The 21,204-nt window shown below is 37.1% G+C and overlaps 2 protein-coding genes across 6 annotated transcripts; one reads left to right on the top strand and one right to left on the bottom strand.

The window, feature by feature from the left end:
* The first annotated feature begins 180 nt into the window (after positions 1–180).
* Positions 181–5,986, top strand: LOC107718203 (clusterin-associated protein 1 homolog). 3 transcript variants are annotated; one of them, XM_016525195.1, is made up of 12 exons: positions 181–235; positions 798–909; positions 1,009–1,093; positions 1,259–1,438; positions 1,553–1,732; positions 2,710–2,843; positions 3,847–3,988; positions 4,179–4,251; positions 4,329–4,430; positions 4,529–4,581; positions 5,142–5,201; positions 5,689–5,986. In XM_016525195.1, exons 2-12 carry the CDS (start codon positions 809–811, stop codon positions 5,869–5,871), a joined length of 1,293 nt encoding a protein of 430 aa, XP_016380681.1. In that variant the 5' UTR covers positions 181–235; positions 798–808; the 3' UTR covers positions 5,872–5,986. The 3 variants fall into 3 exon arrangements, with proteins under 3 accessions (XP_016380681.1, XP_016380672.1, XP_016380690.1); XM_016525186.1 differs by lacking the exon at positions 181–235 and adding an exon at positions 272–627; XM_016525204.1 differs by lacking the exons at positions 181–235; positions 5,142–5,201 and adding an exon at positions 273–627.
* Positions 5,987–6,320: 334 nt separating this feature from the next.
* LOC107717760 (protein NLRC3-like) lies at positions 6,321–20,112 on the bottom strand. 3 transcript variants are annotated; one of them, XM_016524614.1, is made up of 19 exons: positions 19,934–20,112; positions 17,240–17,407; positions 15,136–15,396; positions 12,876–14,664; positions 12,600–12,686; positions 12,190–12,273; positions 11,927–12,010; positions 11,461–11,544; positions 11,208–11,291; positions 11,039–11,122; positions 10,877–10,960; positions 10,700–10,783; positions 9,779–9,862; positions 9,407–9,490; positions 8,495–8,578; positions 8,330–8,413; positions 7,683–7,766; positions 7,154–7,237; positions 6,321–6,909 (listed from the first exon to the last, which is right to left on the bottom strand). In XM_016524614.1, the coding sequence occupies exons 2-19, from the start codon at positions 17,331–17,333 to the stop codon at positions 6,819–6,821; spliced, it is 3,414 nt and encodes a 1,137-aa protein (XP_016380100.1). In that variant the 5' UTR covers positions 17,334–17,407; positions 19,934–20,112; the 3' UTR covers positions 6,321–6,818. The 3 variants fall into 3 exon arrangements, with proteins under 3 accessions (XP_016380100.1, XP_016380083.1, XP_016380092.1); XM_016524597.1 differs by lacking the exons at positions 15,136–15,396; positions 17,240–17,407; positions 19,934–20,112 and adding an exon at positions 14,748–14,988 and having other exon boundaries at positions 6,830–6,909; positions 7,585–7,766; XM_016524606.1 differs by lacking the exons at positions 6,321–6,909; positions 7,154–7,237; positions 7,683–7,766; ... (3 more) ...; positions 17,240–17,407; positions 19,934–20,112 and adding an exon at positions 14,748–14,988 and having other exon boundaries at positions 9,282–9,490.
* Positions 20,113–21,204: the final 1,092 nt, after the last annotated feature.

Here is a 21,204-nt window from a genome sequence, read left to right as displayed (position 1 = left end):
ATCTGGGGGGGGGGGATTTTTTATCATGCATACCATTGGATAAGTGTTGAAACCATTGTTATTAATATTAAATACCTGGGTACCAAATAATAATGTAATTTCCAAGAAAGTAATTTTCAGACGGACATCCTCTGTAAACGCGTTTCCCATTTACAATATTGTTTGTTCTTATTGGGTTCCCGTAGCTCCTTATGGCTGCCATAGTGACAAGCACAGCAACATACGCTCACGCAAAGCAAGAATTCCGCTATTTTATGCTAATTATCGTTTTATTTGACATGATTTACGACTAAAACAGTAGCCGTTTGTTATAATTGTCGATTACCAGCATTTGGACAGAATCTTGAGATGGGACGATGATCTTTATCTATCAAGCTAGCTTAACTGCTGTATTCTGATGTGACTTGTAATTAGTATATTTGTCCTTGAACATGAAGTTATTCATATATTAATGCATAGTTGTTGAGAGATGTTCGCTTTCAATTAGATTTGAAGCCTTATTAAGTGCATTAACAACTCAAATCTATCGCTTTTAGTGGAATGTGTCATTTTTCTTTTTGTCTAACAGGTGAGCGTTGCGTTTACTGAATATAAAATCAGAAATCATGTCCTTTAGAGATCTGAGAAGTAAGTGAACCGAAAAGGACCATTATAATTTTAGTATGTGCATCATAAAATCAAAGAGTTGTTATGTAATTAGATACTATTTCAGTAGAAGAGAAAGCTTATGCTAATGCATGCATGAAAAAGGTGTATGAATATTATTTGAACACTTCCAGTATGTTATGGATATGTAGATTTTACAGAGATGATGCGAGCGCTCGGCTACCCTCGTCTCATCTCCATGGAGAACTTCAGATCTCCTAACTTCCCTTTAGTAGCTGAAATCCTCATCTGGCTTGTTAAGAGGTAAGATATATTAATATATTATATTAGGTGTGTTTTAACAGAGACCGAGAATATTCCCAAAATATTAGGTAATGTTAAATAACATGTATCTTTCCCTAGATATGAACCTCAGATGGAAATCCCCAGTGATGTTGACACAGAGTCCGACAGAGTGTTTTTCATCAAAGCTGTGGCTCAATTCATGGTAAACTATATTATTATTATTAATAATTCATCATATATGTTCACTTAGACTTTTTTTTTTAAACAAAGCCAATGTTTTACAGTATTTGTAGCATTCTCGCCATATTTATGGTGTCAGCGTGATCTATCAAACTGTCGGTCAAAAACGCTGCATGTGTTTCTCTAGGCGACTAAAGCTCATGTGAAGCTGAATCTCAAGCGTCTGTATCAGGCAGATGGTTACGCTGTGAAAGAGATGCTGAAAATCACCAGCATCCTCTATAATGCCATGAAAACCAAAGAGAACACCGATGGGGAGCAGAACACTGATGAAAACAGCAAGTTCAAGTTTGATCTGGGCTCAAAGGTAAATATCAAATCATTTTTATTATAAAAAAAAAAAAGCAAGCAGACCTTTCGAGATGAGTTAGTATCCTCATAATTGATCATCTAAGTTGTATTTTTGGATGTTTTGTTGCAGATAGCCGATTTAAAGGTGGCACGTCAGCTGGGATCTGAAATTACAGCAAAGGGAGCAGCTCTGTTTGACCTGCTGGGGCACGAAGAGGACCTAAGGGAGAGCAGGACGGCTGCGATAGCCCGACCGCTGGAGATCACCGAGACAGAGAGAGCTCTGAGAGCGGCTGTCAAAGATGTCATGGTAAAACACAAATCCTCGCAAGCACGGGTTCAGAAGATCCTGATTATATGATATGATCGCTTTAGTACAGAGGTTTTCAACCTCTTTGACTCCAAGGGCCCACAATGTCAATACTCAACGTCCCTCCAAGATATTTCTGGTGGTTCCGCTGTAATGACAAAGCTGCTCATTTTTAAACTTTTATTTATGGAAACTGAAAGTAGCGATATATTAAAATACTTCAATAAAATCATTATAAATAATTCAAATGTACCTTTAGTTAACTATAATAACCCTGCTTCAGGGTCATTTGGGATTACAGGGATTTTTCTCTCTTTTTTTTTTTTTTACTCACAAATCGCAATTTCTACCCTATAAAATATTTTAGAGCTTTACATAACTAGAACAATTTCTGTTAATTATAAAAATGCCCTTGACTTTATAGGATTTTCTTAATTTCCATGACATTTCCAGGTCTACACTTTTTTAAAATTCCTTCCTTCATATATCAAGGTTTCCCAAGACCATGAAAATGCTGGTCCTTCAATAAAAATCACAGTTGTTGAGGAAATGAATTAAATAATAAATATGATGTCAGTTTTAATATCTTGATTTTTGTTTTCGCTGATTTTAATGCTTGTTTTGTCTTATTCAGAACTCATCTTGAGGCCCCCTGGTTGAGAACCACTGCTTTAGTATTCTAAAACTGAAAGAAGTTCTGAAAGAACTGCCTGTACTGAGAAATACCCTAAATGCTGCAGAAATGTTCTTTGAATGTTTGTTATGAAAGTCTCTAGAGCGGTACAAGAACTCAAAGTCACATTCTGTTTCAGGTCAGTTCTTGAAAAGGATGATTTTAGTGCATTCAGCGAGCGGCGTGCTTGAATTATTTACCAAGCAAAGGAACAGGAGGAGATGGAGGAACGTCTTTGGAGGATTGTGATGTTATTTTGGGCTTTGAATGGCATCTGAATGTGTGTTTGCATGTCTGTGTTCAGGAGGGCATCCAAATGACAAAGGATCTGCTCAGTAACGTATCGTCAGATGAGGCTAGCCTGGAGGCCAAAATCGAGAAGAAGAAACAGGACCTGGAGAGAAACCAGAAACGCTTACAAACTCTACAGAGCGTGCGGTGAGCTAGTACCATTGATAAACTATTATAATTTTTGTTCAAATATTGAATTAAATTCTATTTTTATATTTTCTGGTTGCGCTTTAATAATTTTAAATAGGTTTTAAATATGTTTATATAGTTTTTATTAAGGTTATTTAGTTATTTTAGTACTTCAACTACATTAAATATATTAAATATATTATTGTATTTGAAATAAAGGGGTCATATGATGCTGCTAAAAAGAACATTATTTTGTGTATTTGGTGTAATGAAATGTGTTTATGCGGTTTAAGGTTAAAAAAACACATTATTTTCCACATACTGGACATTATTGTTTAATGTCTATGCCCCGCCTTTCTGAAACGCGTTGATTTTTACAAAGCTCATCGGTCTGAAAAAGCGAGGTGTGCTCTGATTGGCCAGCTATCCAGTGCGTTGTGATTGGCCGAATTCCTCAAGCATGTGACGGAAATGTTACGCCCCTTACCATACTGTGATGCCTGCGGCAACCACATGTGACGACCCCGGGCTGGACTCCGCTTCGTCCACGGTGAAAGCCGATCCGGCGATCCACAGCGCGACGTTGAAGTATTTACTCAGCGACCAGCACGGATCAGCTCAAGCATTATGAAGCGATATCGTCCTCTTTTGGAAGACCAAACAAAGTAGTTTCGCTTTCACAACGAAGCACACAGCATCTCCACGGCATGGCAGCGGCGATAGTGATGTAGGTATGTGGGGGCGTGTTAGAACGAGCCGTTTTAGGTAGGCGTGGTTGACTCTTAACTTTTATAAAGAATATCTCTTTGGATTTGAGACTTTAGTCTTTGCAACTTTACAGATCTTCTTTATGCACCAAGAGCTTGTAACACTCCAAAGAGAAAGGAAAAATTGAAATCGCATATGACCCCTTTAATGTTTATTTCAAGGTTTTTTTATGGCTTTTGTTTTAGTTTTAGTTAACGATAATATGCTTTACATGCAAAAAAATGTAAATAATGCACAAACATATATTATGTAGTCCAGCGTTTATGGATGAATACGAGAAGATCGAGGAGGACTTGCAGAAGCAGTACCAGACGTACGTGGAGAAATTCCGTAACGTGAGCTTCCTGGAGCAGCAGCTAGATGACTATCACAGAGCCGAGCAGGAACGCTTCGAGGTACAATCAGTGCAATGCATCCGAACTTCTCTCTGGTGCTCGTATGAGGCCTATACCTAAACCATATCATTAATTCATCTAGCTAAAAATACAAAAAAACAAACGACAACAACGAATGAATCTCATGAAAGCTATCAAGAGCATGTTTTCTGTCTTATTTCACCCAAATTCACCTGCTTTTGTCTTCCAGGAAGCAGAGATGGCAATGAAAATGAGACAAAACAAATTAAAAGAGGAGGAGAAGAGGCTCATGAGGAGTGGAGGTTGGTCACACACACACACACACACACACACACATTTGAACATGTTTGTCAAAGATCTCATGCGTTCTCCTCTGCAGCAAGAGATGAAGACTCAGATGTGGACATACCAGAGGATGAAGGATCTGACAGCGACATCGATGAGGGACAGCAACCCAGACCACGACACGCACAGATATCAGGTGATGGCAGAAGTTCAGCATGAAGCTCTACATAATCTGCAGCCGCGCTCACACGTGTGACATATGCGAGTATCTGATTGTTCTTGTTTCCGCTGCAGGTCGAGGTGGCGCTCGATTCATTGGCAGTATGAGGGCTGGAGACGGTGATGAGGTAAAAACACGGATTCAACTAAAACATTGTCATTTTATTATTATTTATATAATATTATTTAGTAATATTTTGGATTAGCTTTTATTTTTATATTTTTAGTTTTAATTTTAATTTTAGATAAAGCTTTAGAATTTTTTTTATATATTTCTATTTAGCATTAATTTGTTTATTTCAGTTTTGGTTTTAGTCATTTTAATACTTCAATTTAGACGTATTTCAGTTAGTTGCCAAGGCAAGATTTCTCATTTTTGTTTTGTTTTTGTATTTCAGCTTCATTTCAATTACCGAAAATTAGTTTTAGTTAACAACACTGAACCAACATGATATCAATATAATTTCTTCTGTGATATTCTTCAGTTTTCATATTATTAAGCCAATCTTGGTTTCCTAGGCTTTCTTTCTTCACGTTTCCATGTTTTTCCTCCATGACCGTGTATAACTTTATCTACAGTGACTGTGCTTTCGTTTTCTTTTCTCAGTATATATGCCGCCAACTCTCATTTCATTCACTCCATTTTCACTCCATCTCTCTTTCTCTTCCTCTGCACTCGTTCTCCAAGCCCAGAGTAAAGGAACGAGTCCATCTATCCGGCAGCGGCCGGAAGAAAAAGAGAAGAAAGGTGGTGTGTGCGTCAGTGTTATTTTAGTATTATTATGCTATTATTGTATTTTTTGTTTAGCTTTTATTTTTATATTTTCAGTTTTCATTTTATTTTGTTGTGCGTGTCATTTTTATTATTTTTTTATATTTCTGTTTAGCTTTATTTTTATTTTAGTTTTAGTCATTTTAGTATTTAAACTTATTTTATTTTAATTAGTAGCCAAGGAAACATTTCTAATTTTAAATTAAAATTTTAAAAATATTTTTTTTTTTTCAGCCTTTTTTTTTTTTTTTTTAATTATGAAAAACAATCTTTAATAGTTGTAGCTTTAGTTAATAATAACACTGACGTGCGTGTGTATGAGTGTGAACACCTGGTGGTTCTGTAATAACAAATTATGATAATTCTTAATTAGAGATATTGATTGAGCCTCATTTCAGTTTCCCTCCACTGAGCGCTGTGTGTGTCTTCTGTTTTATATTTCACAATGTGCTTTGGTTTGCAGTCAGAGGATAGTGAGATCGACGTAGACGATGATGATGAAGATGGTGAGGAAGATGAGGAGGAAGAGGAAAACGAGGATCTGAATGAAGACAATGACAGTCTGGAGGGCTCCTCTGCCAAACCCGGACACTCAACCCGATCGCTGCACCCACAAATCCTTGAGGAGAGTGATAATGATTTTTAACATGCAACCAGCATTCATTAAAGGAATAGTTCAATTTAAATATTCGGAACATTTCTGAACCTCAGGCCGTCCAAGATGTAGATGAGTTTGTTTCTTCATTTGGAGAAATGTAGCATTACATCATTTGCTCACCAATAGATCCTCTGCAGTGAATGGGTGCCGTCAGAATGAGAGTCCAAACAGCTGATAAAAACATCACAATAATCCACAAGTAATCCACACCACTCGTATTTTAGCTGGAAGCAACGGTTCAAAGTTAAAACGCCTCAATGATGGATTTGTTTCTTACAAACATGTTGTTTTTCACTTCATAAAATGTTAATTGATGGACTGGAGTGCTGTGGATTATTGTGATGTTTTTATCAGCTGTTTGGACACTCATTCTGACGGCACACATTCACTGCTGAGGATCCATTGATGAGCAAGTGATGAAATGTTACATTTCTCCAAATCTGTTTACATGAAGAAACAAACTCTTTATGTAAAAGTAATGGATGAGGATGAGTAAAATTTCATCAAAGTTTCAATTTTGGGTGAACTATTCCTTTAAATAATCATGCATTTGCTTTCCAAAAAGGTTAATAGACTTCAATTCTTATGTAAATAGCTGCATCGAACTGAATGTGACAATTCACATTAAATGTTTTTTCATGACATGGAGATATCTGTAAATAACAAAATGTAATTTCCAGTATATATGATTATACCTTCTCATATGTATTCAAGTGTAGACTCCGGTTTAATTGCCGTTAAAATTCTCAGTTATTTGAATTCATCTGAATGAAAGTTCAGCAAAATTGTTGTATGATGTGTTTTATTAAGGCAACATCTTTGTCAGTTCTGTTTTTATAAAATAAACATTTATTATTACACAACTTTAATACATAAACTTCAGAAATATTTACACGAATAAGGCTCTAAATAAACGTGTTGTGTTTGTGCGTGTGCTAGATATCCACCACACAATCTGGTGCACCAGCTTTGATGGCGTCTGAGACGACCTTTGCCCCTGACTCCCCGATGCCGTTACCCTGGAGACTGAAGCAGAAACAGGAAATCATAGCACACTTTGACACACATCGCAGATGAATCTCACACAGGATCAATCACGCTGAGGTGAAATGTGCCATTGACTGCAAATTTAAATGATCAATGTTCAGAATCACAACCACAGCCAGGGCAAAAACATTCACCACGTGCCACGCAACCGTGACACACTGGTTGAACCTCTCACAGACAGACGGCGGTTCACACATAGACCCACACACACACACAGACTGACTTGATGTAGGTGAGCTGATGGTTTCCTCTCAGCGCAGTAGCGATGAAGATCGCTCCATCCATGCCCAGAGAATTCTCCTGTAGACTACAAACACACGCAAATACACCGTTTCAACATTCATGTTCTGTTTTGAGTACAGAAATGCTCTTAGTACTGTAATTGAATCCTGAAACAAATGTATGTTTCCACAAAAATAATAATCAGAAATGTTTCTTGAGCAGCAAATCAGCATATTAGAATGATTTCTGAAGATCATGTGACACTGAAGACTGGAGTAATGATGCTGAAAATTCAGCTTTGCATCACAGGAATGAATTACACTTTAAAATGTATTCACGTAGAAAATTCACTTTTTTTCTACATTGTACATTTTGCAAATGTTCAAAGCTGATTACTATTCTGGATCCCAGCCACATTTTTCCAAAGCTCACGTTCATTTTGTGGTAAAACAGCTTCAATAACATCTCTCAGATATGCTTTGATAGGTTCTAGGAATGTATAGTGAAAATAATGTGGTCTGTAGACGTACTTCAGACTTCTCAAGCTCCTGTTGTTCTTCAGAGAGCTGGAAAACGCCTTCGCTCCTTCCATCCCAATGGAGTTTCCACGCAGACTAAACAAAAATGATAAATATTGAGTTTTTAAAGAGAGTTTATCATACACTGTGTCAACTGTGTTTCTTTTTTCTTCTAGTTGTATGCAAAAATTGTGTTTCTGTTCAAAGGTTCAGGATCATGTTTTTTGAAAGAAATTAATAATTTTATTTAGAGAAGATGCATGAAATTGACCAAAAGTGACAGTAAAGACATTTACAAAAGATTTCTATTTCAAATAAAGGCTGTTGTTTTTAACATTTTATTCATCAAAGAATCATGGAAAATAGATGTATCGTGGTTTCCATAACAATATGAAGCAGCACAACTGTTTTCAACATTGATAATAACCAGAAATGTTTTTGGAGCAGCAAAACAGCATATTAGAATGATTTCTGAGGGATCATGTGACACTGAAGACTGGAGTAATGATGCTGAAAATTCAGCTTTGCATCACAGGAATAAATTACATTTTAACAGATATTCACATAGAAAACAGTTATTTAACATTGTAAAATTATTTCAGGATTTTACTGTATTTTTTACCAAATAAATGCAGCCTGGGTGAGCAGAAGAGACTTACTCTAGTGTATGAAGGCTTTCGTTGACCACCAGAGCATCAGCTAGTGCTACGGCCCCTGATTTACCCGCTGATACACCCTGAAGACTTCACAACACACATGCGCAAGGTCAGACACAACCGACTTTAGCAAATAGTCACGAGATAATGAACTGAAGTGAGACTCACTAGAGCACACTGAGAGAAGAGTTTGACCTCAGAGCACAGGCCAGAGCAATGACTCCGTTATCACCCAGAGCGTTCTCCTGCAGACTGACAGAGAAACACACAACGCTGATCATTCATGATACAGATATCACTATATTACAATGAACCTGAGACATGCACTTTTTAAAACTAAAGGTTCATTCCAATAAGAACCTGTCAGTCTGATGCATTAGAGAGCCAAAAAGTTACACCAAGAGCATTTCATTCTCTAGTTCTTTAGTAAACCTTGTAGAGTTTTAAAGGACCCAAAAACCAAAACACAGATCTGAAGAACCTGTACATTCCTAAAAATAAAGGATGTTTTCACAGCAATGCCATAAAAGAATTATTTTTGGTTCCCCAGAGAATCTTTCAGTGAACAATTCCTAAAAGATTTTTTTCTTAGTGTGAAGAGCATTTTTAAAATCGAAAGAATTTTTCCACTATGAAGAACCTTAAAGGTTTCATGGATGTTAAAACTTCTTCATGTAACCATGGATGCCAATAAAATACACTCTTAAAAATAAAGGTGGTTCCATACAGAACCTTTAACATCCATGGAACCTTTCCATTGGACAAAGGTTCTTTAGACTTGCAAAACTTTAAAAAAAGTTATTTTAAACTTTTAAATAGACATTTTACGAAATGTTCTTTGGGGAACCCAAAATAATTCTATGGCATCACTGTTAAAAACCCCTTTTGGAACCTTTATTTTTAAGAGTGGAAGGAAAGATGCAGAACCAAAAGTGCTTCAAAGCAGCTTTGAAGAACTTTTTGCTTTTTTTTTTTTACATACGGTGTCAATGAGAAATCAACAATATGGCAGTGATCTGTGGAGATGATTTTATGCAGGAGAGGACTGATAGAGTTGCATGAGGATGTAGATGTTCTTACTCCAGCAGCTGAATGCAGGTGTTGCTCATGAGAGACTGTGCTAAAGCTTTAGCAGCTCCAGCCTTTATGAAGTTCCACTGGAGACTGAAACAAACACAGAGGCGTATTTATGACTGTATTAGTCATTTAAGTGTCAAACGGATTTCTAAAGTCAACACCTTCACATTAAGTCATTGTGATAAATATGACCTTGGATGACATCACATCCTGACCTCAGTGATGTCATTACCTGACCAGGAGTCATCTTTAAGGTTCTCATCAGTTCATCTCTTTTGTCTTAAATGTATTTGTAGGTTCATTTAAAAGTGTATGTATACATGTGTATTGTGTTGTTCCATGAGTGTGTATGTGAGAATATGTGTGTTCTCTCACTGTAAGGAGGTGATGGCTCTGTTGACCCTCATGGCTTCAGCGATGGCCGTCACTCCCTCGTCATGAAGAAGATTAGCAGTCAGACTTGAACACACACACACAAACACACAAAAACACTGATAAATGATTTGTAACACATTCAGGTTGTGAGGATAACACAAGCTCAATACATGGTGACACACAGAGTACAACATTCATTTTTACATGACTTTGTGAAACAAAATGCTTTAGTTTTATATATTTGATAGATGAACAGCACATACATTTCTGTTTTACTAAACTCTAATTTGTGAAAAACTCAAAAATATAATAAATCAGATTATATCGCTTCAAAATTAAAAATGATTATATAATGAATATACATTTGTAAGTTAATAATAATAACTATAGGCTAAAAAATTATTTAATAAATAAATATTCATTTTTATCTATTAAATACAAATACAAAAAAAAATATTATTTTTTTAACTACATTCTTTTTCTTTTTTATAGGAAATAAATAAAGCATTATTTCTTGCATAAAATTTCATATTTCTAGTCTGTATTATAATTAGCTTTTTATATATTATTAAATATTTTAATTATAAATAAATATATGATTAATTTATTTAATTATTACATACAAATGAATGTTTTTAGTCTATAGGAATTAGCTATATATATATATATATATATATATAAATAATAAAGCTAATTATATTTACTACAGATTAAAATGTTTTTTATTTTAACTAATACATATTTATAATCATTTACAATATTTATAATAGTAAAATATTTATAGTATTTATAATATAGATATGTGGAAAAAAATATATACGTACATTATTTTTAGTCTTAATTAGCTTTATATAAAAACAGTAAAAGACAATGGTATGTGTTCATTTTGACTAATTAAGCATGTATTTTGTGTGTACTTACTCGAGTTCTCTAAGACAAGTGTTGACTTTTAAGGCTTTGGCGATGTCTTTGGCTCCAGCGACTCCTATTGAATTCTCCCTTAGACTGCCATCAAACAGACACACAAAGTCAGTATTATTTCTTAGCCAGAACATACGTTTAAATAGTTTAATACTATGGTGTTTGGCATTGACGTACTTCAGACAGCTGAGACCTCGGTTTGACTGAAGAGCGTGTGAGAGAGCTTTGATGCCTCTGTCACTCACTGAGTTACTCTGAAGACTGAACAAGTGAGAGAGACAGGTCAGAAGTTCATTCATATTCATCGATTGGATATTTGTAATGAAATCACTGTTTTACCTGAGCCTGTGGAGTATGTGGTTGACCATAAGAGCCTGAGCCAGAGCTACTGTTCCCAAATCACCCAAATGATTGCTGGAGACGCTGCAATTACATTCATACGGACAGAATTATTTTCAGTAGAGTGTTGAATGTGATTAGATTTTGAGCTGACACTTCAGATTCTTACTTGAAATCTTGTAGAGTTTGATTCTTTGTAAGGGCTTCTCCGATTTTTTTCACTCCTTCTGGCCCGATGCCATTCTTCTGAACGCTGCAATGCATGAAGATTTGTGTTTATGATGCTCTGTTGAAGTACACACACACACACACACACACACACAGTAAAACACACAGTAATTATGAAAGTGCCTTGGGTTCTAGAGCCTTGCTCTCTTTAAAAGTTGACCTCAACACACACACACAGTAAAACACAGACTCACTTCAGTGTGGTGAGCTTTCGGTTTGACTGAAGAACCTCCGCCAGCGCACGCGCTCCTTCATCCTCTATGTGGTTATTCTGCAGACTACATGAATAAACACACATATGCTCATTTAATAACACATTAAATCAAATGATTGATTAAAGATTTATTAAATTAATGTATTCAATTTGAAATATATAAAAACATTTTATAAGTAAATAAAATGAATTTTTATAAATTATATATATTTTTTTTAAATTACAGCTGTAACAATTTTATTGTTATATTTATTATTATGAATTCACTTGACTGACACAAGGACCTTATTAGATCTTAAATTAGAAAAAAGTATTAATTAGAAAAAAAAAAATTATTTTATAAATAAATAATATTAATAAATAAAAAAAATGTATGCATTATAAATATTATAATATAAAAAAATTAGTTTAGTGTAACAATTCTATAATGGTTTATCAAAACTTACTTGACTGACACAAGGACCTGGTTCATTTTTAGGGCCTCACACAACGTCTTTGCTCCCTTGGCGCCAATGTTGTTGCCACGGAGACTAAGACAAAAGAGATCAATTTTATTTAGCATCCTTAATTTCTCTTGTTGATTCGGATTATAAGGATCAAAGGCACAGAAAAATACATCAGATTAGTTTGCATTATATTATTCAACGACCTTGTAACTGCTAGTGAAAATACAAAAAAAAGTTATTATATTAATAAAAAAGTCACTGACTCCAGGCTTGTGAGAGTTCGGTTGACGAGTAGAGCCCGACTGAGCGGTTTAATGCCTTTACTGCTTATGGAGTTATCAGCCAGACTACAAAAGAGAAAGAAAGAGAGTTAAACAAGCTAAAGGCTGTAATAAAACATACTACCATTCAAAAGTTTGGGGTCTGCAAGTCTCTTCTGCTCACCAAGGCTGCATTTATTTCACCAAAATTACAGTAAAAACAGTAATATTGTGAAATATTATTACAATTTAAAATAACCATTATCTATTTGAATATATTTTAAAATGTAATTTATTCCTGTGATGCAAAGCTGAATTTTCAGCATCATACTCCAGTCTTCAGTGTCACATGATCTTCAGAAATAATTCTAATATGCTGATTTTCTGCTCAAGAAACATTAATGTGTCTGTACCTGAGCATCTGAATATGGCACTCTTTGGCACTCAGCAGACTTCCCAACAGCTCCATGGTGCCTTCCTTAAATTCATTGTTTTCCATTCTGCATAACACACACATATATGTAACAGTTAACAGGACACACGAGATTTACAATGAAAAATAACTTAAACTTAGGTTTAACAAATCTGTAGAATGGCTTTAGAAGTCTTTAAATATAGCACTCAAACTGTATAGACTAACTTTGTGCTATAGAGTTTTGGCTTTTTTAGTATAAACATGCACGTTTTACCTGAGCTTACTGCAGTACAGCAGCTGTGGGAGGAGCCTCTTCAAGGAGGAGGAGTCTAGGCAGTTGGACAGTTGCGTCTCTTCAGTACATGCGTCTGATACTTGCAACAAGTAGGCGAGCACAGCACAAACTCCGCCCTTCAGCTTCCCCCGCAGGCTGCAGTTAACGAGATCGTCCTCTACGGATCGTAGCCACTCCCCCTGCTGCAGCTCCGCCAGACACGTTACCATGGTGACACTGCACATACTGACGGCATCGCCTGCTGTCCCGGTCACCGCGTTCTGAAGCAAAGTTGTCGCTATTGTGCGCTGGGTCACCTGCTCCTCGTGCCCAACGCCCAATGAAGCGCCTAGCAAAGTGCCGGCCGCCGGAGACAGCAGCCCTGACAGGAAGCGCATAAAGAGGTCGAGGTTGCCTTGCGCTGCAGCGTCCGATTGGTTGGTTTTCTGCAGCGCAGCACGGTAGTGGCTGTGGAAGCCAATGCGGGGCCAGGAAACGGCACTTTCAGAGAACAAATCAAACATCCCACGCTTCAACGAAACGTAGTAAAAGAGCGCCCCCATGAACTCCTGCACGGACGTGTGCGTGAACTGCCACGCCATGCTATCGGATGACCAGCTTTGCCTGCGCTGGAGGATGCGGCAGCCGAGAGTCCCACCCTGAGGTGGTACATCGACGCCGTAAGTTCGTAATTCAGTCTCGCTGAACGTATACCGTCGTCGTAAGAGGCTATAAAAAGCAAGACGACCCAGAGTGCTAAGTGGCTTCCTGATGCCGCCACTGGGTGCTTCTGATCCTGAGAGGTGTGGCCAACAGTAGTGGGCATAGACTTCTGTTAATATTCTAGGAAGGGGCGTGGCATCTGACTCTAACTTTAGAAGGCGCGACAGCGTAGTTATGATAATGTGGCAAACCGCCGGCACAGAAGACAAAATGAGCAATGGTTTCTGGGAATTCAGGTAAGTCCACACTTGGGAGGAGACATCCTCGGGTGTGTTCGTTTGAGACGGTGAGCTCTCCTGGGATAACGAATACACATCTAGCGTGTTTGTAATACAGTGATTAATATAATCCTTTATTTGCGTTTGGGAAAGAGGCGGGGCTTCTGTCACGCGATCGACCAATCCCGCCGGAACTTTCGCCCCAGTGCCAGGCCTTGACAAAAGCCAGAGCGTTGCCCCTGGCAACAGGTTACCTCGTACAATGTTTGCAATAAGGTCCGACACAGGAATTTCGCGACGAGGATCACTAGTGGGTGGGGCATCTGCGAAATCCAGCAACTGGCGAAATTCTTCCAATCCGTCCAAAATGAGCAACACTTTGCAGGATTCGTTAAATATAATTACGTCCACATTATCATACGGAACATACAATCGCAGCAAGCGCTCGACCGATAGCCGATCAAAACTGCTCAATTCCCAGCATGCAATGGGGATTGCGAGACTCAGCTCTGGATAGATCTGACTGGCGCTCCATAGCTGGATGAAACGGCGGACCATTCGGCTCTTCCCGCTGCCGGCCACGCCAATCGTCAGCGTCACGCGAGGGGCGGTGCTAACTCTCGTCAAAGGAGTGATCAGCTTGTCCAATCCCAACGCTCGACCGTGAAGAGGCCCCGCCCCTCTGTTGACTGACACCTGTACAAGGTCGTGTTCTCGCTGCTGAAGGTCAGATACGCACTCTATGAGGAGTAAAGTGGAATTGGAGTTACCAGCGACTTGCAACGATGAATTTTCATCTTCTTTGAGTCGCTGAAGGAGAGCATCTTTATAAGGTCGAACCACAGAGTCTGCGGAGGGAAAGAGAGAAGTAACAAACTCTGGCATAAAAAAAGAAGCAGAAAATAATAATAAATTAATCACACACACTTACCATGTACAGTTATAAGGTTGAACTCAGTCAGGTGTGAACCTTGAAGATAAGCCTGAAGGGCGGCGCCATGTGGATCAGTGACAGACAGTAACTCAACCAATAAGTGCACTTTATCCTTCAAAGACCCCATTTCCTGGATAAGCCCCGCCTCCTGTGCACTAAGCAGGTCTGCCTTTCTCATGTGATGGACCACATTTACCAAAATGGAGGTGGATAAGAACCGTTGCAACAATGTCTGGTGTCTGCGTAACCACCCGGAATCTGAGGAACAAACACATACACAAACATATCATTAACCACAGAGTCTGCGGAGGGAAAGAGAGAAGTAACAAACTCTGGCATAAAAAAAGAAGCAGAAAATAATAATAAATTAATCACACACACTTACCATGTACAGTTATAAGGTTGAACTCAGTCAGGTGTGAACCTTGAAGATAAGCCTGAAGGGCGGCGCCATGTGGATCAGTGACAGACAGTAACTCAACCAATAAGTGCACTTTATCCTTCAAAGACCCCATTTCCTGGATAAGCCCCGCCTCCTGTGCACTAAGCAGGTCTGCCTTTCTCATGTGATGGACCACATTTACCAAAATGGAGGTGGATAAGAACCGTTGCAACAATGTCTGGTGTCTGCGTAACCACCCGGAATCTGAGGAACAAACACATACACAAACATATCATTTAGTGTAATGGTGCGTTCAAGTCATGTCGGATAGATCGTATTTACGAGTTGAACGCACATGAACGCCACCACAAAGTCGTTATTACGAGTGGGAAACTCTAAATTTTCTTTAAGCCCCGAGTTTCCGAGTTGGGGGCGTGTCAATGAGAAACATGGCGGAATCGATGGATGCAACGTCTGTAGTTGACGGTAAATTTTTGTTTAAATTGATAGTTTAGTTGTCCTATAAACTTAAATTGGTCATGTTCTTGTTACGCAGCTGAAATCCAAGGAAAAAAAATGCAGGCCCTGTTGTATTTTCTTGTAATTTATTAAAAGAAGGTACACCGCCATCTTGTGCCGACTAAACTGACTTGAACACACCTGACGTCGTAATTACGACTTGTCAACTCGTAAGTTCGAACTTCCCAGGAGGACTTGAACGCAGCATAAACGAGTTGTCCCTATTCTCTTAATGAGTAATCGGTGTTTTTTGGGCGTAACGTGCAATAAACCAATCACATGCTTTCTGGGCATTGGAAGGTTACAAGGGGGTGAAGTGCATTTGGTAATTGGACACTCTATGCTTGTCAGCATTTGCCCACCATAGACTTGTAACACAGTTCAGCTAGTTGTGGCATTTAATTATAGTGACCCCTAGTGTCAGAACTTCGACATAACATCTGTTTCCTCCATCAGGGAATGTCTTGGTTTCTATTGTCACCCTCATTCCCTGATTGAGGGAACAGATAGTGCGTTCAAGTCATGTCGGATAGATCATATTTGCGAGTTGAACGCACATGAATGCCACCACAAAGTCGTTATTACGAGTGGGAAACTCGAAATTTTCTTTAAGCCCCGAGTTTCCGAGTTGGGGGCGTGCGTGTCAATGAGAAACATGGCGGAATCGATGGATGCAACGTCTGTAGTTGACGGTACATTTTTGCTTAAATTGATAATTTAGTTTTCCTATAAACTTAAATTGGTCATGTTCTTGTTACGCAGCTGAAATCCAAGTAAAAAAATGCAGACCCTGTTGTATTTTCTTATAATTTATTAAAAGAAGGTACACCGCCATCTTGTGCCGACTAAACTGACTTGAACACACCTGACGTCGTAATTACGACTTGTCAACTCGTAAGTACGAACGTCCCAGGAGGACTTGAACGCAGCATAAGAAATGCATCAAATTGTAAAATTAGGGATACACAGATACTGAATTTCTGGGAAGTACTGATAAATATTTTTATTAATCATAATTATTTAAAATTGTGAATATATATTTTTATATTTATACATTTTCATATTTAATATTAACGGCTGATAACCAAAAAAATGGTTAGTATTATAAATCTATAATACTAATTTATATTAAAAAATATTCAATAATTTTAAATAAAAATATATAAAAAAATGACAACCCTAAAAACTAAAGTACATGTTTTAGTGTCATTTTTATGCACAGGCACACATAGATCTGCTAAGGTTGCATGCATATTTTAATATTTTTAATAATGAATGGCTTGATTAAAAATCAATATTTCTTTGTCATATAAAAATATTAAATACCAAATATATTTATAAATACATGTATATAACAATTTTACAACATTAAAAACTAAAAATGTTAAACGTTAAACCTTTTAGTTTTTTGTAATTTTTATGCACTGTCACATGTATCTAAAGTTGCATGTATACTTTAATATTTAATATTAATGGCTAATATGGCTGATAACTGAGAAACAGTAATACATCTATACTGCTTCACTATATAAAAAATATTAATTAAAATATAAATTAAATGTAATGTGTTTGGACTTTGTACCTCTACCTTCCATCCTTTTGCTAGTCTCTTGTTTTTGAGCATTGGACTTCAGATCCAGGTAGCAGTACTCCTGCCATGGGATATGGGAATGTCTATCCATCCCAGAGCACTAGGATAGCGTGTCCAGCTGCGTGTGTGTCAGACCCTCAGTGTCATTCAGTGGGATCCATTTGCCTGTAACACACTATGCAAGCATCAGCAGCACACATCAGTCAAACGGATACAGTCACCATCATAGCTCACAGACAAGCAATGCTCACGTTTTCTTCTAGATGTATATTTTGCACTTTATGAAATGTGGACATGCTTTCTAACACTTATCACAGAGTGATTTAACTTTCTTTTAAAGTCTGAACACAGTTAGATGTCTTCAAATCTTATTGAATAAGATATGTAGAGAAAGGTCCAGAGGAGCACATGTCAGTTCTCTGGAAACCAAGTCTGAACCTCATTACCCACATGCATCAACAAACACTGTGTTACCATGGTTACAGCATGACAGCCATCCCAAACAGAGGTGAGGTACAGTTTACAAGCCTTTCGTATCAAGACAACTATGAAAAAAAGCTTATGCCACAATAACCCTTATTTCTATTGACAAAGCAACCTGCATCTCAATTAAGATATTAATAAAAAGAACCCAGTCAGGAGTTCAGGGGAGGTAGAAACTGCAGCATTGCCCTTCTCTTGGGTCCCATATGACAGAAAGAAAGAGTGCAGTCAGCAGAACGTTTTCAAGTGTTTGATTCTGCATGAAGTTAATGCAGAAACCCCTGAAAACCTCATGCTTGAGCCACAGTAGCCTAGACTTAGAAGAGCTAGCAGCATATTTGCATTCATATTCATAAGCATGTAATAATCAAATATAGCTGACACTAGTTAATTTGAAAAAGGAGGCTATAGTCACTGAATGAATTCATTCATGGACAAGGTTTATTGAATTGTGTGTGTGTGTGTGTGTGTGTGTGTGTAAAGATTATTATTATAAATTATTAATAAATTATTATAAAATGTATATTTTGTTTTTGAAGGTCTCACCAAGGCTGCATTTATTTGATCAAAAATACAACGAAAACAGTAATATTGTAAAATATTATTACCATTTAAAGTAACTGTTTTCTATGTGAATATATTTTAAAAAGTAATTTATTTCTGTGATCAAAGCTGAATTTTCAGCATCATTACTCCAGTCTTCAGTGCCACATGATCCTTCAGAAATCATTCTAATATGTTGATTTGATGCTCAAGAAACATTTCTGATTATTATCAATGTTGAAAACAGTTGTGCTGCTTCATATTTTTGTGGAAACTATTATACATTTTTTCAGGATTCTTTGATGAATAAAAAGTTCAAAAGAACATGCTTTACAGTAAATGCTTTATTGTCACTTTTGATCAATTTTATGCATCCTTGCTGAATAAAAGTGTTTAAAAAAAATATATATATAATAATAATACTGACCTGAAACTTTTAAACGGTCATAATCAATGTAAGATGTAAATGTTCACATACTGTAAGTTCAGTAAGTAACAGACCCGCTAAAACAGAACAGCAGTGTCAATATCATGTTATACTCAAAACCTCATCAAACTACAGTATGTCACTTCCTTTGTGGTATTTTAATAACAAATATAACAAGATTCCCCACCCCCATGGTTGGGTTAAAGTAGATACTATACATTATGTCTCTATATAAAAGAGGATCTAAACTGATTGACTGAACCCTTACAAATATCTACCATGATAATTATAGACAATTCTAAAGTATCATTTACTTTTAAATCTAGAGAACCAGAATACCCTATCAACCACTCAGAATACCCTAGCAACTATTATAAATACCCTAGTAACCACTCAGAATACCCTATCAACCACTCAGAATACATCAGCAACCATCCTTCATCCTAGTAAAAACTCAGAAAACCCTAGCAACCATCCTAAATACCCTAGTAACCACTCAGAATAGCCTAGCAACCATTCAAAATACCCTAGTAACCGCACAGAATACACCAGCAACCATACTAAATACTCTAGTAACCACTCAGAATACCCTAGCAACCATCCTAAATACCCTAGTAACCGCACAGAATACACCAGCAACCATCCTAAATACCCTAGTAACCACTCAGAATACCCTAGCAACCATCCTAAATACCCTATCAACCATTCAGAATACCCTAGAAACCATCCTAAATACCCTAGTAACCACTCAATACACTAGCAACCATCCTAAATACCCTAGTAACCACTCAATACACTAGCAACCATCCTAAATACCCTAGTAACCACTCAATACACCAGCAACCATCCTAAATATCCTAGTAACCACTCAGAATACCATAACAATCATCCTAAATTCCCCAGTAACCACCCTTAATACACTAGCAACCATTCTAAATACCCTAGTAACGACTCAGAACACCATATACCAGAACACCAAGATATATGCTGCAGAGGCAGCACCTAAAAAAAGAGTTTTCTTCAAAAAAATGCACAAATCATATTATAATTTTACAGCAGTAATATTAATTAATGTAACAATGTTTACCATGGTAAAAATTGTTGTAAGACTGTGTTTTCAAAAAATAGACTTTCTCCAGCAATTAACTCCGTATGGCTAATGTTTAAAGACAAACACCTTATACTATATATAATATAAAATATAGCTAATACGCTTGATGATGAAAGCGAATACTCACTGTTGATTGAGTCACGTTGATCTCGTTGGTCTTCAGATTTGGAGTCTCCAAACACACAAACACAGGAGCACACAGGAGCATCATGTGTGTTTCTGAGCACAGGAAGTCTCGCTGGCATCTGTTAACCTTTGCTCTCGCTACTCTACTTCTCTCAGACCTCATCTTCATCCTCCATTCGACACTTTCTCTGTTTGAGTGTCTCTGTCACGTCTGTCTTTTTCTTTCCCTCTCTTTCTATCCTTCCTGTTGCACCTCCTTCTCTTCCTGTGCAGCAGGCCACAGATGCACTTTTGACGTGTAGCATCGTCTGACATGCTGTCTTTATGTGCACAAAACCACATACATACACATGCACACGCTTCCACACGCTCGCTTTACATAAAGCACTGGACTGTGCAAATACTCACAACACAAAAACACGTATTTTCACACGAGTACAGCTGTGTGAAATTAATAACACAGACAGCCTGAGGTCATGCATGTGTGCAAAAAATGCATATGCAATACAGGAAAAAAACAGTAAAAGTCAATTTAGGCTGTTATATGTGTGCCTTTGCCTTAAGAAGATGCATCTGATACAGACAGGACAGGAAGTGCTGATTAAAGAACAGGAAGAGAAAAGAGAGAATCTGACTGACAAATGAGACACAATGATACAGACCTCTAAAAATAAATAAATACATAAATATGGGGTCAGTTTGGGGCCAAGGATGCATTAAATTGAACAAAAGTGACAGTAAAGACATTTATAAGGTTACAAAAGATTTCTATTTCAAATAAATGCTGTTCTTTTGAACATATCTATTCATCTAAGAATCCTTAAAAAAATGTTTCATGGTTTCCACAAAAATATGAAGCAGCACAAGTTTTCAACACTGATAATAATAAGAATCAGCATATTAGAATGATTTCTGAAGGATCATGTGACACTGAAGACTGGAGTAATGATGCTGAAAATTCAGCTTAGCATCAGAGAAATAAATTACATTTTACAATACATTCAAATAGAAAACTGTTATTTTATATTGTAATAATATTTCAAAATATTGCTGTTTTTACTGTATTTTTGTTCAAATAAATGCATCCTTGGTGAGCAAAAAAGACTTCCACAATCATTAAAGGGGTCATATGATGTTGCTAAAAAGAACATTATTTTGTGTATTTGGTGTAATGAAATGTGTTTATGCGGTTTAAGGTTAAAAAAAAACATTATTTTTTACATACTGTACATTATTGTTTCTCCTCTATGCCCCGCCTTTCTGAAACGCGTC

The sequence above is a fragment of the Sinocyclocheilus rhinocerous genome, unplaced genomic scaffold (genome assembly GCF_001515625.1).
Source record: "Sinocyclocheilus rhinocerous isolate Xijiao unplaced genomic scaffold, SAMN03320098_v1.1 scaffold1694, whole genome shotgun sequence".
NCBI lineage: Eukaryota > Metazoa > Chordata > Actinopteri > Cypriniformes > Cyprinidae > Sinocyclocheilus > Sinocyclocheilus rhinocerous.
Note: the sequence above shows the minus strand (reverse complement) of the source record. Positions and strands in the feature narration are given on the sequence as shown.

Coding starts and splice junctions, on each gene's coding strand:
- LOC107718203 (XM_016525186.1), top strand. CDS start 606: ATGTCCTTTAGAGATCTGAGAA. Junction 628..797: donor GTCCTTTAGAGATCTGAGAA/GTAAGTGAACCG, acceptor ATGGATATGTAG/ATTTTACAGAGATGATGCGA. Junction 2,844..3,846: donor CAAACTCTACAGAGCGTGCG/GTGAGCTAGTAC, acceptor TATATTATGTAG/TCCAGCGTTTATGGATGAAT.
- LOC107717760 (XM_016524614.1), bottom strand. CDS start 17,333: ATGGATAGACATTCCCATATCCCATGGCAGGAGTACTGCTACCTGGAT. Junction 12,011..12,189: donor CGAACTCTCACAAGCCTGGA/GTCAGTGACTTT, acceptor CTTTTGTCTTAG/TCTCCGTGGCAACAACATTG. Junction 9,863..10,699: donor ACTTGTCTTAGAGAACTCGA/GTAAGTACACAC, acceptor TGTGTGTTCAAG/TCTGACTGCTAATCTTCTTC.